At 33.8% G+C, this 18,395-nt stretch overlaps 2 protein-coding genes across 3 annotated transcripts; one reads left to right on the forward strand and one right to left on the reverse strand.

Moving 5' to 3' along the window:
• Positions 1–30: 30 nt before the first annotated feature.
• LOC18611725 (uncharacterized) lies at positions 31–3,883 on the forward strand. Of its 2 annotated transcripts, none has more exons than XM_018126866.2 (9): positions 31–251; positions 335–488; positions 1,144–1,224; positions 1,330–1,418; positions 1,516–1,590; positions 1,938–1,999; positions 2,110–2,169; positions 2,656–2,829; positions 3,494–3,883. In XM_018126866.2, exons 2-9 carry the CDS (start codon positions 366–368, stop codon positions 3,589–3,591), a joined length of 762 nt encoding a protein of 253 aa, XP_017982355.2. In that variant the 5' UTR covers positions 31–251; positions 335–365; the 3' UTR covers positions 3,592–3,883. The 2 variants fall into 2 exon arrangements, with proteins under 2 accessions (XP_017982355.2, XP_017982358.2); XM_018126869.2 differs by having other exon boundaries at positions 3,509–3,883.
• Positions 3,884–5,679: 1,796 nt separating this feature from the next.
• On the reverse strand, positions 5,680–6,785 carry LOC148764475 (uncharacterized). Its single transcript, XM_088804256.1, has one exon. The coding sequence runs from the start codon at positions 6,608–6,610 to the stop codon at positions 6,260–6,262; it is 351 nt and encodes a 116-aa protein (XP_088660382.1). The 5' UTR covers positions 6,611–6,785; the 3' UTR covers positions 5,680–6,259.
• Positions 6,786–18,395: the final 11,610 nt, after the last annotated feature.

Consider the following 18,395-nt stretch of genomic DNA (forward strand, 5'->3'; position numbering starts at 1 on the left):
ACAAAATTGAAAATCCCAGCTTTCACATTGCGCAATTTCTCATATTATAAAAACGAAACAAAAAGCAAAAACTGTTTCACGCGACCCGAGCTTTTCGCCTGTGCCTTAAACTTCTTTATTACTGTTGTTATTCCCATTCAAACTTCAGATACACAGAGATTGGGTTGCAGTTTCTAAACCTCTTTGGCTTAATTTAAACACAGAGTGTTTGGTTTCAGTTTCTGTTCCACTCTCTTGCTCTGCATATAACGGTAAATCCAACAACCCCCCAAATGTTTTTGTTTTTGATTGGTTTGTTTTTGATGTTTGGTTCCTAAATTGGTTGGGGAAATAGGCGAAGGGAAAAAAAGAAGAACGAAAGGCCGATGGATAGGTACCAGAGGGTGGAGAAGCCAAAAGCAGAGACTCCCATAAACGAAAATGAAATTAGGATAACAACTCAGGGCAGAATGAGGAACTATATTACCTATGCCACCACTCTCCTCCAAGTAACTTTCTCTTTCTTTTCTCTTTTCGTATTTTACTTTGTTTCAACAAAAATATATTGCATTGTAATGTAATTGTTGGGGTTAAATGCGTTCTGAAGAATGAGCAGATCTATGAAGCTGTAATTTTTGACAATATATATGTTAGTGCACTTATATGGTGGTATTTAGGTTATGAGAAACAAGAGTAGAGTGACAATATCGTAATAAAATGTGTTCCGGGCCATCCTCAAATGGCCTATATAGGATATTAATGGTGGACTCTGTTCCATTGAACGGGTTCTACTCGTGTGAGTTAACAGATTTTCGGTCTGCCTATAACAATGGGTTATTATTGCTGGCTGAAGAGATCTTTCGAATTTTGATTAATGGAAATTTCATTTTGTAGTCCAATTCAAACAGTATGCTTTCTGAAGCGAATTCTGGTTATTCGGTAATTTTGCAATTTTAAATTACTAGAAAAATTTCTCCTTGGAAATTTGCCTTGTGGGGAGAAAGAAACTTGATTTTAAAATTCTTCATAGAACAAAGTTAAATCGTATTTGCTTTGGTGTTTTTTTTTTTTTTGACTTTTGTGCTGGATTAGCCATGATATTTTGTTGACAGTTCTGCAAATTTTTTCTTTATTCAATTTTATTGATGAATGCATTTTGTGTAGGAGAAAGGGTCCACTGAGATTGTTCTTAAAGCAATGGGCAGAGCCATTAATAAGACTGTGATGATTGCAGAGTTGATTAAGGTAGATTGAAGACGGTTCTCTCTCTCCTCTCAGACCTATGTGAACAAGTATATATGCATGTCCTTTTTTTTTTTTTATCATTTATATTAAAGTTTTTGTTTTCAGAGGAGAATAGCTGATCTTCATCAGAATACCTCAATTGGATCAACCGATATAACAGACATGTGGGAACCACTAGAAGAAGGCCTCCTTCCGTATGAAACAGCAGACTTTTTTATTCTACTAAGTTCTTGCAATGCCATGTTTTTAGAGCATAGAAATCAGGATGATTGGTTCTCTGTCTTATTACAGTCTGGAGACCACTCGTCATGTTTCGATGATCACCATTGCATTATCAAAGAAGGAGCTGGATACATCCTCCACAGGGTAAATAACTGAGAACTAAGTTTGTTTACATTTGAGACAAAAGTAGTGTCTGGTCCCACTTATTTTTAATTGTTAGAATCTGATTGTCAAATTTCTTTCTTTGGATCTAGACATTTTAAGATGCACTTATGGTGACCTTTTGTCCTTTTTTTTTTCTGAGGAATTGCCTCTTACTTTTTAATCACCTTAATTGTTAATTGTTTTCCTTTTTTTATATGTAATATGGATTATCTTTATATTACTGAGTTCCAATCTTTCATTGAGAAGTATTTAATACTTTTGAGTTTCTGTTCTCTGGTTTTGAACTGTGATTCTTTAGGTCTGATCTATTTACTCCTAAAATGCAGATATCAACCTCCTCTTCCGGCTGATCAAGTGAAACCCTTAAATGAATTTGAAGACGATGTAGGTAAGCAACCTTTTGTTGGTTTAACAAACCAGTACTTATCAGAAGAAGGAAAAAAAAAAAGAAGAGAATTGATTAGTAATATCTAATATTTTGATGTTGTCTAATTTCAGAGGCTTCACCAAGGACACGAGGAAGGGGACGAAGTGGTCGAGGAAGGGTTAGGGGTAGAGGTATTTCTTGCTCTCTAACATATAAGGTCTTCAATTTGAATATGTCGACTTTTCATTTCTATTACTAATTATATTTAGAATAATTATTACAAAAGCAATTTAGTTGGCCCTAGAGGTGCATCAAAATTCAGGTCATCAAATTACTTCTTTTTTGTGCATAGTTGATGTGAAAATCATGCATCTACTTTCCTTTTTCTTTGGCCATTGTGTATTGTTTTATTTTAGTTTATTGTTGCATTGATCTTTGGTATATCTTTGCATCCATTTTTTGTAGTTCGTTGACAATATGTGCACTTTCTAGAGCATTTAAATAATTAAAATAAAAAGGGAAAGAAAGCAACTCTCGTTTCTCTCCGTCTCTCTTTGAAACTGCCATGGAGGTTCCTCTTATTAATTGCAGCACTTTTGAAGCCATCATGTTGTATCCTGTTGTATAACTTGATAAATATGCTCATTGGATGTGTTCTGCCTTTTTGATGGGTACAGGAAATTATGGAGTTGGGGAATATAATGGTGATGGTTGGGATGGTGGGCGGGGTTTTGGTGGCAGAGGTCGAGGACGTGGAAGAGGTCGTTCTTTCCCAGGTCGAGGACGAGGCTATGGTGTTGGAGGATACTATGGCTATGGTGAGTCCGATGCACCTCATGTCCAAGGCCGTGGTAAGTTTGCCCTTTGAATCAGAGTTGGAAGTATGTTGTTTTTGTTCACTGCTATCTTGTTTTTGAATAGTGAGAAATGAATGTTTCACTTTTATATCTTGGAAGTGGTGCACATAATTTTAATGTTCACGTTCATCTTTTAGCTGTAAAATAACAAGGTTAACTAACTTCTTTCAGGGCAATATGCCATTCATCACGTAATTTTATATTATATGCTTATGCCAAATGGTTTTTTAATGAACATAGTTGCAATATTCGAGTACTTTGCTGTTTCTTTTGCATTCCATATTTTTCTTTAGCATAGAACCACTGTCTTGGGGAAAACTATGCACCTTGCTGTAATTCACGTTTCAAAATTTTCCTTTGCTGACATGTTAGTAAGTGAGCAAATGATAAAGTTGGAATAATGAAGAACATGCAATTCAGCCAAGCAAGAACCAGCTATCACAAAATGTCTACGAAGAGTGGACACCAAATACTTTGATTTGATATGAAATGCCATCCTTTTTCAACTGTTATATGTGACGGGTTTATACTATATTGTGTTGGTGTTTGTTTGTTATACTTTTTCTAATGTTGTTGGCACTATATGATTTGCATTTTATCATGCTTGTTTGGCTGATCCTAGGTTTGTTAGTCATGGGAGCTAACATATGTAAAAAAGTTTCAACTTTTACAGGGCGTGGTCGTGGCAGGGGAAGGGGCCGTGGGCGTGGTCGTTACTTTAGGTCAGATGGACCAGTCCAAGAAAACGCTGCTTGAGAAGCAGACATGTTGTAGTTGGTGTGGTACTGAATATGTGGATGCCTGCTCTGCTTGTGTCTTCATGAAGTTGACAATATTTAGGGGAGTCGTCGTTTGTTTCAAGTAGTGGGAGTGTAGCAGCCATGGCGCTTGCAGTTTTGTCATTGTCTAATTGTGGTGTAGGAATGTTTTTTTCAGTGATTCTCTGACAAGTCTTTACATACCCTAAAAAGAGTTGTACAATTTTTACAACCTTTTTTTTTATTCTTAATTTCAATACATCTGCATGCTAACGTGGTTCAGGATCCCATTTTTTTTTGTTCCTAGTTTTACCTCAACCTATTATACCTGAATTTTTCAGTATTGAATTTACGTCTTGTATTTGAATCATGATTGTTTAGAAAATAAAATTTACTGGAATCTGAATTGAAATCAACAAACTTTAAAATTACTTCATTAGAAGTTGTTCTTTAATTGAAGCAGCGCCTGTAGCTCAGTGGATAGAGCGTGTTTTTCTTGTGAAGTGAGATTTATAAAATGAGAGTAATCTAGTACCTTAGTACCTCTTATTGTTTAGTCTAATCAAATGGAAATGGATGTAATAGATGGTTTTTTTGAGGTACATGTAATTAATGGTTTAATCAAGTTAGTTTTCATCCATGATGGCAAAATTAACTCATATAGGGCAACTAATTATCAATCAAATAAATAATAATAATAATAAACCAATTAAACCCAGTCAACATAAACTCAAATATGAGAGAGGATTATCTTCTACCCTGTACAGACCAACGGATGAGCACTCGAATGTATACATCAAACAACTTTGTAAATAAACTACAAAATAAATTTTGCTTCCACAAAACTATTTCTCAAAATTTACACATATATCTCCATTCAATATCTCTTAAAATACTCAACAATTAGTTTATATTTCATTGATTCGGGTACACGTTGGAAGACGATAACTCTCCTTGCTTTTATGGTTTTACCCATCTCATAATCTTATAAACAAATTTAAACTCAAAACTTTGAACTTTGTCAAAAAAATGTTTTGAACTTGAAACCTTTAATCTGAAAGGTGATTGGAGTTGATTTTATTCATTTGTTTTTATAATATAAACATTTATTTGTTTAAAATTTTTATTAATTAATTATTTTTGGATAATGTAAATGGCAATACCAATTCAGAGAAATAAAAATTTAAAAATAAATTAAGAGAAAAAAAACTTTATGTCTATACATGCATTTGGATCCAAATTTATGTAATATTTGCTTATTAATCTTTTTCACATATAGCCAAACAGAACTCGACAAGGTTATCACTGATAACTAGTAAGTCGATTTGCATCATACCAATCCAGAAACTACTTTTGCTAATTAAGCCAATAACTGATCCTAAATTTATTGCTAATAGTACCTGTAGAGATCGATGTTTTCAGTAAAATTCCAAGACTTACTCCTTTCTTCTCTCATAGGACTATGTATATATATCTATTTCTTGTGGCTAAAAGGAATTTGCTAGCTCTATGATGAAGTAGGTGATAAATCAAAAAGAAGATTAATGGCTAGAGAAAGTATGTCATGCTGTCTGCTTATACAAGTATTTTCCTCATATTTTCACCCTTGTACTATAAATGGAAGTTCATAAAGAATTATAAAAGAAGGTTTGTCCAATCCTTGATAAATTTGTAACAGACCCAACACATAATTAATTGATGAAGGAGAGAAAGATCATATTTAAAGCAATATTTTCAGCAAGACAAAAGGTAAAATCAAGAGAAAGAAGCTTAGCTGAACCTGCAAACATAACATAGACTAGCTATTTTCTCATAGATCGTACAAGTATAGATTTGAAGCAGATTGACTTTTTAACTCAAAAGGAGACACTAATTGCTTTAATTTGTTTGAGAATGGAGAGTGTTAAATCTACGTACTTGGAAATATTGTTCAGGTTCATGAACTAGATCATAAGTTAGAGAGGAAAAAGGATGATTAATCTGATGTACTGTATCACACTTTGAAGCGTGCACCCCAGAGAAAGAAAAAGCTCCCCTTTCATCCCTTATCTCAACCTTCAATGGTATTAAATGATTACTAACAACATTAATGGAAAAAATCCTCCCAAATCAAAAGATTTCGTTTTCAAGATTTCCACATGCGATGTAAGTAATTAATTGCCTACAAGTTGATGTTGAACCAGGGAATGATAATTATTCCAAAGGCAAGCAAAGAATAGCGGGTGGATGTGCATGGCCGCTGAAAGGAAAAACCGCCTTTGCCAAACTGTGCTCAACTCTCCTTCCCAATTATCTAAAGGTACCCTTTACTCAGGAGCGAAATATATATCGACATTTTTCCAAATTCCAATCCCAGCCGGCCAGGAAAGTATTGACCAAATTAAACCGAGCTAGGGTCATCCAAAACTTAGTTCAAACGTAAAACAGAAAAATTATTAAAAATCAGTCGAAGCTTCATGATAATGATTTATGACCCAAATCCAGAAGAAAACCATGATCAAGAAGCTTGATTCTACTCCCTAACAAGCGAGGCGAAAGAAACGAGTCTTCATTTTCTTTTTCGCCCTACGAAAAAAGAGAAAATTACCACGACCTCTCTACAGAATTTGTACTAGATTTGATTAGCCGAATAATATTTCTAGAGAGAAACCCCATTAGGGTTTTCTTCAATACCATAAATTCATTCCGTAGCTAACCTTCATAGGCTTTGTCTCCTTGTAAATACTGTCAAGAAACCGATACCGCCGCTGCTTAATTGGTCTCACAACCTCTTCTTCCTTCCCAAATATCTCTTCAATCTTTGATGAAGTTATCTCATCTTGACTTTGTTCAAACAATCTCTTGCTCTTCTTTGCTTTAATGATCTTGTTGTTGTCACCATTGCTGCTGTTGTTGCTGCTGCTGCTGTTGTTATCTTCATCGCTTAGTTGCATCAGCTGTTGAGCCGCTGCTGCCATGTCCGAGTCGGATATCAACAACAACCTTTGCAGCTTAACTAAAGAGTTTGATTCCGACATCGGAAATCGACAAAGCAAGAGTTCTTGGTTAATCTCTTCTCTTCTTGCTGTTCCTTTTCTGCGTGGTTTGTCTTTGGTTTGCGAACGGTTTTTTGCTTTTATGGGGTTGGCGTAGAGCGCGTTTTGAGGGTACGTGTTGTATGAGTTCTAAAGGAAGAAAAAGAAAGTGCAGCGTTGTTGCTATGAAGTTGGCTAGAAGATGGGTAAAACATATTTTATATATAAATCTTGATCCAATGCTTCTCATCCTATTTTAATACACAACCCCAGAAAAACTGTCCTTCCTTCGATTGTTTGACTATTCCCATCCTTGACTTTCTTTTGGACTCCATTTCTCATGAAATTCCCTCCAAACTTGTCCTTTGCTTCTTGTTACTTTGCTTGCAATCTTGGTCTTCTCAAATGAGGAAATTAGGAATGTTGAGATAGGACCCCCATTAAAATTTTGACCCATCATTTACAAGTAATTTGCAAGTTGTTTCCTGAGCCATCAGATGTTTGATTATTCTAGATTGATCAACTTTTGATTGGGTTTAAACCTTTTGATCAAGAATTTGTCAAAGTTGTGGCATGATTTTTATTGGTGTTCATGTGTGTGTATGTTGCCGTTATTACTTTGGTTTATTGAATGGATCATGAGTCATTGAAAGTGACAAATATGGTTTATAAGGTCAATTGAAGGAAATATTGACCCAACTTTTTCTAAAGGTGGCTTAAAATTCTTCTCTTTCTTAACAAGTTTTTCTATTTTTCTCTTCCTTTCTTTTTATAATTAATTTTCTTTAAAATTCATATGGAAAGATATAAGAAAAGCGGGTATTCAATTTTCTATCTCAACTCTTTTAAGGAGGATAATAATAATTAGGCCAAATCTAAATTGTTATTTTTTAAATGAATTTTATATTTTGTGTGTACTAAGACTTGTACAATATGACCGATTCTTTTTTTGGGTCTGGAGGGGAATCGAAGGATTGAGTTGGCAATATGAAAAAACAAGGGTGTACCGACTGAGACAATACCATGAAAGAAAAAGGAAAGGTGACATTTTAGTTATTTAACTTAATTAAAATTATTCATAGTATAGCATCCCAAGGATTAATTATGTTTATGTGTTCATAAGTTTTTGTCTTAACAGCAAAAAGTTATCTCTAATACTAAATGTGACATGCCTAAGCTGTGTATATGCATAAGCCACCAAAATGTTGCAGTGCAACCAAGCTATACGGCAAACTTTGTGATTTCTATGTGCAATAGTTCCAAATATTCATGTTTTAACCACCCTTTTTATTTAATCAAAGATGAACAATAATCCTTCTTTATTTTCCATTAAATGTTCGGTTTGACTTCAAGTCAAAATTTTGAAATTCTAATGGTAGTAATAATCTTGACTTTTGACCAAACTTTGTTAAAGATCAGTTTGTACAAAAATAACAAGAAAGATGATCATTTCAACATTCCTAAAAGAGGTAAAGACGATACTTTTTTTTGTTCATGAAAGTGATGAAATTGAATTTTTTTTATCAGATGAATATAATCATCATATATAAATTATTAAAAATTTAAAATACCTATGTATTTTAGGGAAACATTAGGACGAATTTAACTCACTACTTAATAAAGTTGTAGCAAATCCTTGTACTTGAGTATAATCATGCACGATGAATATCATGTTTCCATAAGTGGTATTAATTACATAAAATTTAAATCCTCCATTTTTGAAAATTAGGAATATATGGAAACTATCTTATCCGTTTAAGGTTAGGTTAAAATGTATATTTATACCACCTATGAAATGTGTACTTATATATATATACATGTGAAGTAAATTAGATTAGTTTTTAATTAATAGTTTACTCTATTAAGTTGTTAAACAATGAGCAACCCTTTATCCCCAGCGGACCAAAACCTCACTCTACGCAGGTCGACCCTGCCAATGAACTAAAGACCACGAGGGCGAGAATGTTGACTTCTGGTTATCTCAAACAAAACTTGAAAGGAAAAAATGAAATTTCCCTGTTTTTTTCTGTCTTTCTACTTTTTACTTTTTGTTGTTTTTCTACATTTTTGCTTACTTATTATTTGTATTTGTATTTGTTAACAAATTAAGTCATCATATGCATGAAAACCATTGGAGGATATATTGATTGACTATAAAGCATTCAAGCCACAAACTAGCTATGAGTGTCACGTAAACAAAGGTTTGAGAGCTTGTTAGATCATTAATGACGCTTAGACGTGGCTTTTTAAGGAAAATATATGGAAGGAAGATATTATTATTTCATTCAACAGTCATATAGTACGGATTGTTACTCGTGAATAGTATGATCGTAATAAATAATAAATGCGTGACTCATAGGTATATATTTAATTATTATGAGCAATCTAATAATTAAATTGTCAAACGTTGAAGTACGTATATGTAAAAATCAAAACAGATTTAAGTTTTTTTAATATGAACATGAGCCCAAAAAGAAGAAAAACAACTTATATGGGTTTATTTGGTTTTAATTTATTTATTTTTCCATTAGATGGACACGTTGTAAGTTGACCAGCCAACAAAAATAGTTGCAGTTCATACTCTTTATCTTTGTCTGTTATATGTAGACAGTGTGGATGGAGGAAAATAGAAGGAATTGACCTAAAAGAAGTCTACCTAGCTAGTCAAATTGTTTGATAGAATGATTGAGCTGAGAAATTACGCTCACAATTTCATACACGTTGATTGGACATTAGCATTAGCATCTTTCTTGTTGTCCTTTATAGAATTACAGAGGAGCCTATACATAATAATTGTAGTAGTGAAGCAGTAGTGGATGAAGCCTTTCAATTAAGGTGGTGGCCTTTGTGTACTGTCCTCCATCAAAAGGTATGATTTTGTCTTGTTTGTGTCAAATTTTGCTAAAAATTAGTATAGGTAAATTAAAAAAAAGAAACAAAATCATAGCAGTATTTAATTAATTAAAATTGAGTAAATAACTTAAAAGTAACTCCAATTCAAGTAGAATCACATAATTCTTTTTTATTTGAAAGCAAAATTTCATTCAAATGAGAATGCCCACCCAAATTCTTTGATTCCAGCAACATCACAATCTAACTTAGCAATGCTATGAGATTCCCAACATGACTTTTCTTTTAATTAAACTCGTTTTTTAGAAGCATAATATTTGAATGATAATAAACGTTAATAAATAAATAAGTAAACTACAGTTTTGATTATAGCAAAAGGAGTACTGGGTAATTATTCCTCTCGAGAGTGTTGACTGATTACGAAAAAGTTTGATGCGTGCTTGGAATAGATGACATTGATGTGTCGGTCAAGACTACTTTAAATTGGAACCAAATTTCTATGCGAGAGGAAGAAGAAAGGAAGCAACCAGGAATGGCAGCCTAAAAAAGTAATTGCAACAATGTCAGTTAATATGGTGGAAGATGTCGTTTTCAGATTACATTCCACCATGCTCTTTCAGAACAATAGGTACTGGTACATACAACATTCAAAGAGAAACGAGTTAGAGTTAAGGTCATTCTCACGGGCTTGGAACTTTAATGAAATTTCGTGCGGCATTGTAGTCTCGTGTTTGTAAAACTAAGCAAGCTTAATGAAGTTTCTTGATGATTGGCGAGGAAATCTAAAGCAAATAAATATGAAAAAAGAGATTGTGGAGAATAAATAAATATTATTACTTCGATGAGAAAAGAATAAAATACCTAAAATCTAAGTATAAAGTAAACTGATTGATTCGATAAACTTGATTTGATTGCCTTACAATGACTCCTAAGGTCACGTTTGATTAGGAGAATAGTTAAGTCATTCCCCCTCTATTCCTTACAAAATATTATCCCCTTGTTTGGTTTGCATGTGGGGAAGGAATAACCATTCCAAAAAGAATGGCTATTCTTTAAAATTGGGTAAAAGTTTGGAATAGCTAATACCATCTTCCCCCATGGTATTAGCTATTCCACAACCATGGGAATAAAATTCAAATGTTCTGGACTAAAATGTCTTTATTTGTTTTTAAAATTACAAACTTAAACTTATAAAATTAATATTTTTAATTAAAATTAAAAAATTATTAATATTTCCATATTTTAATAATATTATATTTAAATTATAAATAAAAATTAATATTTTAAAATATTAATTTTTTAATTATTAAGTGAAATTTAAATCAAAAAATGAAAAATACAAATAGAGAAAAATAAATCTTATTATAATGAAAATGTTAAGTTATTAATTATATATTATAAAATATTTTAAATTTAAAAATTAATTAAAAGTATTAATATTTTAATAATAATAATATTTAAATTATAAATTAAATTACCAATTATTAATATTTTAAATCAATTATAAATTATTAATATTTAAAAAATAAAATAAAAACAAATAATCATAATAACATTTAAATTATAGATAAAATAGTAGTATTTTATAATATTAATGATTAAATTATAAATAAAATATTAATACTTAAATAATCAATTATTAATATTTAAAAATATAAATTATTAATATTTAAAAGATAAAATTAAATAAAAATATATAATCATAATAAAATTTAAATTATAAATAAAATATTAATATTATAAATAAAATATAAATTATTAATATTTAAAAAATAAATTGAAATAAAAATAAATAATCATAATAACATTTAATATTAATGATTAAAGTGTAAATAAAATATTAATATTTAAACTATCAATTTTTAATATTTTTAAATAAATTATACATTATTAATGTTTAAAATAAAATAATTTAAAAATAAATAATCATAATAACATTTAAATTATAAATAAAATATTAGTATTTTTTAATATTAATGATTAGATTATAAACAAAATATTAATATTTTTTAATATTAATGATTAGATTATAAACAAAATATTAATATTTTTTAATATTAATGATTAGATTATAAACAAAATATTAATATTTAAAAATAAAATAAAATAAAATAATCATATATATAATAAAGAGTATTTGTGTCTTTTTATTTTCTATTCCTTTCTTATTCCAAAGTTATTGTTACCAACCAAACACTACAATAAATCATAATAATTATTCCTGCCCTATTCCATTCATTATACAAAACTACGTAATATCTATTTTATTCTATTCTCACCTCATTCTATTCCCACGTAATAGCTATTGTATTTCATTCTTGTCTATTTCGTGAACCAAACGTGCTATAAGGGTGCTATTTATAATAGTCTACTTAACTTAAACTTGGTGCGCAAGTAAAATTAAATATGAAAGTATCTAACCTAAACTTCATTGGAGTACAAGAAAAGTAAAGTCCTAAAACTATGCTTCCTTAATCAACAACTAATCAATAAGGAAAACTTTATTTTTGAAAAGTATTCTAACTACCTTAGAATACTTTACTTGGCTGCCAAGGAGACAATTGATGGACCCCTGCATGTGGACTAGCTCGACAGTCCATATGGGCTGGACTAGTCACAGATCTGCAGACCGTGACATTCTTTGTTACTTGATTTAGGCAACGCCTTCGTTGCCTCGTGATCTTTTTCAACCACAAGTCTTCGTCAGGCTCCCCACAAGCATCGTGGGTGTGTTTGAGGCAGTTTTTCTCCAACTGTCTCAAGAACACTTTCAAGTTGAGATGTGTTCTACTGTGTGGATTATTAGCTCGCTGTTAGCCAGTGTCATCCAAGTACACGGCTCCTATGTGTGCACCGCCTCGATACACATAGAATTTAAGCTTGATGAGTAAGTAGTGTCAAAAGTCAGTGAATCAAATTTCCTTTGCCCCGTAAGGAAGTCATGAACGCATCTTCCCAGTATTTGTTTGTCATCAATTCATCTAGCCCCACATCGTAACGAATTAACTAATCCACCGTGTTGTGCCATCCTTTGCAAAGCTCATTGTTGTTGGACGCAGCTGCTTGACTCTATCTTCTACTCGTTCGAAGTTGCACCACACCTCGTGATTGATAACCGTCTCACTACGAGATACACAGTTATCCTGTGCTTGCAAGATGTTCTCAGACTTATAACGCTTCGTGGCATGTGTGTGAGTAGTTTCCTTGTTTGAAACGCTCACACTATCTTGAACTAAGGCTTTCAAGAGGGATGTGGCCTGGTCACCAATTGATATCGGTCTCTCTCTCAATCTTCAAATCGTGTGATACTTTGCTTTGGAAAACAATGCTCTGATGCCAATTGTCACGGGCTTGAAACTTTAGCCAAGTTCCCTATGGCGCTATAGTCTCGTGTTTGTAAGACTAAGCAAGTTTAAATGAGGTTTCTTGATGATTGGAGCAGAAACATAAAATAAATAAATATAAAGAAAGAGATTGGGGAGAAACAAAAAGTATTATTAATCCAATAAGAGAAAAATAGAATACTTAAAATCTAAGTATAAAGTAAATTGCTTGACTTAGCAAATTTGATTTGATTGCCTTATAATGACTCTTAAATGTGCTAGTTATAATAGTCTACTTAACCTAAACTTGATGCACAAGTAAACGTAAATATGAAAATATCTAACCTAAACTTTCTTGGAGTATAAGAAAAGTAAAGTCCTAAAATTATATCTCCTTAATGAGCAAGTAATCAATAAGGAAAACTGTTCTTTTGGAAAGTATTCTAACTACCTTAGAATACTTTGCTTGGTTGTCAAGGCGACAATTGATGGACCCCTACATGTGGATTAGCTCTGCAGTCCATTTGGGCTGGACTAGTCACAGATCTATGGACCGTGATAGTCATACTCAGCCTAATAGGAAAAAAGTGCATAATATTATAATAGCCGAAGGCCCTACCATTAAAAATGTAGTTGTTAGAGTTACTATTGAAAATGCAAATAACATACCCATAAATTTAGTTTTGATCACCTTCATACTCATGGCGGAGCTAGTCAATTTTTGTTGAGAGACTGTCGTGACGTGCGGGTCCGAGAACCCGTCCGCCAGACGCGGGGCGAAAATTAAAATCGAGTGGTGTGGGAGTCGCCACCAATCTTTTTTATCTAGGTGTGATTGGTCACCTATTAACCCGATTCTTAATCGACGAAGTCCTAAATTAATTTTAGGTCCGTCGAAAGAACGAGAACTGGTCCACGTTTTTTTTAGAGATGGGTTCGGGAGTGCGATTACGCACGGAGAAGGGTTAGCACCTCTGTGACGCCCGTTCTACGAACGGTACCATTTAATCTTAAGTTATCTTAATATAGCCTTTTCTTAGTTTAATCCCTATTTTATTAATTAAAATTTTTTATTGAATTGTCAGACTGAGTTTTTCACTTGGTCTTACGTATGCATATGATGCAAGCGTAGAATGATGTCGTGACTTGTTTATTTTAAATGATGGAGTCGGTAATCTTTTATTGGAAAATTATCCGAAAACTATCCCAACGCTTTGGTGAAGTCTCGAAATTCTCCTCACCTAGAGATATCCCCGAAAGAACTCGTCTCTACGAGCTCCTAGGGGAAATCCCATCATCGGGATTCCCGCGCCATTTGCAAGATAAGAGTGGCATGCAATGACAGTATAAAATGATGGTATCTACATGCACGCGTTTATTGATTATTTAAAAATTTTGATTATTTGTTATTTATTATTTTTTATACTTTATTTTTTGGTTATTTAAATCCATGTTTGTTATTGATCAATTTTTTACTTGTTTACAAAGCTTATCTAAATAATTAATTAATTAACTTTTAAACGATTAATTTAACTTTGTTTGGTAATATTTATTTAAATTAACAAAATCTTTCATATATTATTTTCTAATAATGACTATTTGACTTAATGGGTTTTGAAATTTGGAGTTCAGATTTATCCCGATGCTTCGGTGAAAATCCGTCTCGAACTTCGCACCCGAAAAACCTCCGCCCGAAAGAGGCAACTCTTTGCCCCCTTTTTGGCGGTAATACTCAAATATTTTCTTCCAATTATATTATTTATTATTATTATTTATTTATTTTTCATTTTATTATTATCATTATTTTTTTATTTTTATTTTATATATTTTTCATTTTTTATTTTTTATTATTTTTTTTCTTATCTACAGTTGCCCCTCTTTGCACATTCTTGAGAATCAAGGATAGTGCAAAGACGTAGACACCACATTTGGCTTATCTTGAAGCCAGTTGGTTTAATCAAATCGATCTAGAATCGACTTATCTCAAAATAAGTTCGATTTTAAACAAAAATGAAATTTCTAGACTTGATCTGGGCTTGACCCATGTTAGAACAAATTCAATTAAAATTCTTAGACTTAATCTTGGCTCGACCTATATCACAATAGGTTCGATTTGAACAAAATTAAAATTCCTAGACTTAATCTAGGCTCGACCTATCTCACAACAGGTTCGATTTAAACAAAATTAAAATTCTTAGACTTAATCTAGGCTCGACCTATCTCACAACAGGTTCGATTTAAACAAAATGAAGTTCCTAGACTTAATCTAGGCTCGACCTATCTCACAACAGGTTCGATTTAAAGAAAATTAAAATTCCTAGACTTAATCTAGGCTCGACCTATCTCACAACAGGTTTGATTTAAAAATTGAAGTTTCTAGACTTAATCTAGACTCGACCTATCTCACAACAGGTTCGATCTAAAATTTGAAATTCCTAGACTTAATCTAGGCTCGACTTATCTCACAACAGGTTCGATTTAAACAAAATTAAAATTCCTGGTTCGATTTAAACGAAATTAAAATTCCTAAACTTAATCTAGGCTCGACCTATCTCACAACAGGTTCGATTTGAAAATTGAAATTCCTTTGATGCTAACTTAATTGGAATAACATGAAATGAAAAGACTCAAATCCTTCCATTGAAGTTTTACAATCTCAACCCTTTAGGTCGAGTGACTTTCTACCTTTGACGCTTGGAAAATGAATTAATTTTGATTCTTGTCGAGTGCATGGCTAGGCATGTATGCATGATTGACATGATTGAATGCTTTTCATGTTTACGATTCATTAAGGTTCCAAGACCTTCCTCTTGCTTCATCCGATTTTTCACTGCAACTTTCGATCTTCCTTGCCTGTTTTCTTTCCTCCTGTAGAATTCAGGTAACTCCAAATTTTCCCTTAAGTACCCTCTCTTTTGACATCTGGCTCTGCCATTCTTTTTTTCATCCTTAAGTCTTTTGCTGAACAATGGGTGTAATTTCTTGCTTAATTAGTTTATTTCTTTTACCAATCATCATTCATTTCTATGACAATCACTATGTGAATCATGGGATGGTAAATAACGAAAGAGTTGAAATAAAGAGGCGAAGAAAAACTTCATATATGAGGAATCAAATAGTTCAAGGTAAACAGAATTTACAGGGCAGACATTAGATCTTTTAAATAATGAACACCCAGACCTCTAAGAGAAAACAATCTGATATTCGACTTCAAGAATTGTCCTTGATTGATGCTTTGAGCAAATCTGTAGGTTGCAGATTCCTTAACTTCCCCTACTTTGTGAAATTGTGGAGCTCCATCCATGGTGTACTTAGGCTGACATCCCCAAATTCCATTCTATCTTCCTGTTTTTCGGCCTCAAGCCGCCCTTTTTCGGGTTTTCGGCATGAGCCTCCTCCCTTAGGTACGAGCTGCCCTTTTCGGGTTTTCAGCACGAACCCCCTCCTTTAGGTACGAGCCACCCTTTTCGGGTTTTCAGCACGAACCCCTTCCGTTTTTTTTTTTTTTTTGTTAGGCATAGTACTTCTTCACTGCATCGACATTTATTGGATTAGGCAGATCTCCCCCATCCATGTTAGCCAAAATCAAAGCTCCTCCTGAAAAAGCCTTCTTTACCACGTATGGCCCTTCCCAATTCGGCATCCATTTTCCCCGAAAATCAGTTTGATTAGGGAGTATTCTCTTGAGAACCAACTCTCCTTCTCGGAACTGCCTGGGATGAACTTTTTTCTCGTATGCTCGCATCATCCTTCGTTGGTACATCTGACCATGACAAAGAGCCGCCAGCCTTTTCTCCTCAATCAGATTCAACTGTTCGTAGCGGGAGCGGACCCACTCAGCATCTTCCAATTTCGTTTCCATCAACACCCTCAATGATGGGATTTCTACTTCAACAGGTAGAACTGCTTCTGCACCGTATACTAATGAGTACGGAGTTACCCCGGTGGAGGTACGCACAGAAGTTCGATATGCATGTAGGGCAAACGGAAGTTTCTCATGCCAGTCTTTATAAACTTCAGTCATCTTTTCGACAATCTTCTTGATGTTTTTGTTGGCTGCCTCTACCGCTCCGTTCATCTTCAGACGGTAAGTTGTCGAGTTATGATGCTTGATCTTGAATTTAGCGCAAACATCCTTCACCATCGCACCATTCAAATTGCTTGCATTATCCGTAATGATCCTTTCCGGAAGCCCATACCGACATATGATCTCTTTTTGGATGAACTTGCACACCACCTTTTGTGTCACATTGGCATAGGAAGCTGCTTCTACCCATTTCGTGAAATAATCGATGGCCACCAATATGAATCGATGTCCATTAGAGGCTTTTGGCGTAATAAGTCCAATCACATCCATTCCCCACATTGAAAATGGCCAAGGTGCCGTGAAAACGTGCAATGGGGCTGGTGGAGCATGGATCCTATCAGCGTATACTTGACACTTGTGGCATTTTCGAGCAAAGTTTATGCAGTCTGATTCCAACGTCAACCAATAATAACCAGCTCTCATAATTTGTCTAGCCAACATATGTCCATTAGCATGAGCTCCACAAGTTCCTTCGTGGACTTCTTTCATTATTTTGTTGGCTTCCGCAACATCCACACATCTCAAGAGTACTTGGTCTCGACTCCTTTTGTAGAGCACTTCTTCGCTAAGGAAGAAACCCATTGCTAATCTTCGAAGAGTTCGCTTGTCATTATCGGTGACATTCTCAGGATATGCCTGGTGCTTGATGTATTGCATGATATCATGATACCACGGCTTACCATCAACCTCTTCTTCAACATTCAAGCAGTGTGCGGAGACTTCACGGACTTCTAAATCAAAAGGGCGTACATCGGCCGCCTCTTTTATTTTGAACATCGCTGCGAGGGTGGCTAAAGCATCAGCAATCTGATTCTCTTCTCGAGGCAAATGGTTGAAGCTGATTTCTTTGAACTGTTTGCTTAATTCTGTAACCAGCTTTTTATATGGAACTAGTTTAGGATCTCTAGTTTCCCATTCACCTTTCATTTGACATATCACTAAAGCCGAATCTCCGTAAACATCTATCGCATCAGCCTTCATATCAATTGCTGCTTGTAATCCCAGTACCAACGTCTCATACTCCGCCATATTGTTAGTACAATTGAAATTCAATCTCGCCGTGGCTGGATAGTACTTCCCATTTGGAGAAATCAACACTGCCCCAATTCCGTGCCCCAAAGCATTGGATGCCCCATCAAAATACACCTTCCATGGATTAAGTTCATTGGGACCAACTTTTTCTACATGCAAAACGGCCATCAAATCTTCATCTGGGAAATCGAAACTTACAGATTCATAATCTTCATTAGCTCGATCTGCAAGGAAATCGGCGATGGCGCTCCCTTTGATTGATTTTTGGGACACATACACAATGTCATACTCAGACAATAGTACTTGCCATCGAGCTATTCTTCCGGACAGGCAGGGTTTTTCAAAAATATACTTGATGGGATCTAATTTCGCCACCAACCATGTTGTGTGATACAACATATACTGTCGGAGCCTCTGAGCGGTCCATGCTAGTGCACAACACATCTTTTCGAGCGCAGAATATTTGGACTCATACTCCATGAATTTCTTGCTCAAA

This window comes from Theobroma cacao, chromosome 1 (assembly GCF_053813885.1).
Source record: "Theobroma cacao isolate CCN51 chromosome 1, ASM5381388v1, whole genome shotgun sequence".
Taxonomy (NCBI): Eukaryota; Viridiplantae; Streptophyta; class Magnoliopsida; order Malvales; family Malvaceae; genus Theobroma; species Theobroma cacao.

What these genes read in the sequence shown, in the direction of transcription:
- LOC148764475 (XM_088804256.1), bottom strand. Translation starts at nt 6,610, where the DNA reads ATGTCGGAATCAAACTCTTTAGTTAAGCTGCAAAGGTTGTTGTTGATA.
- LOC18611725 (XM_018126866.2), top strand. Translation starts at nt 366, where the DNA reads ATGGATAGGTACCAGAGGGTGGAGAAGCCAAAAGCAGAGACTCCCATA. An exon ending in CTAGAAGAAGGCCTCCTTCC is followed by an intron (nt 1,419 to 1,515) that starts GTATGAAACAGC and finishes GTCTTATTACAG; the next exon opens with TCTGGAGACCACTCGTCATG. An exon ending in TGAATTTGAAGACGATGTAG is followed by an intron (nt 2,000 to 2,109) that starts GTAAGCAACCTT and finishes GTCTAATTTCAG; the next exon opens with AGGCTTCACCAAGGACACGA.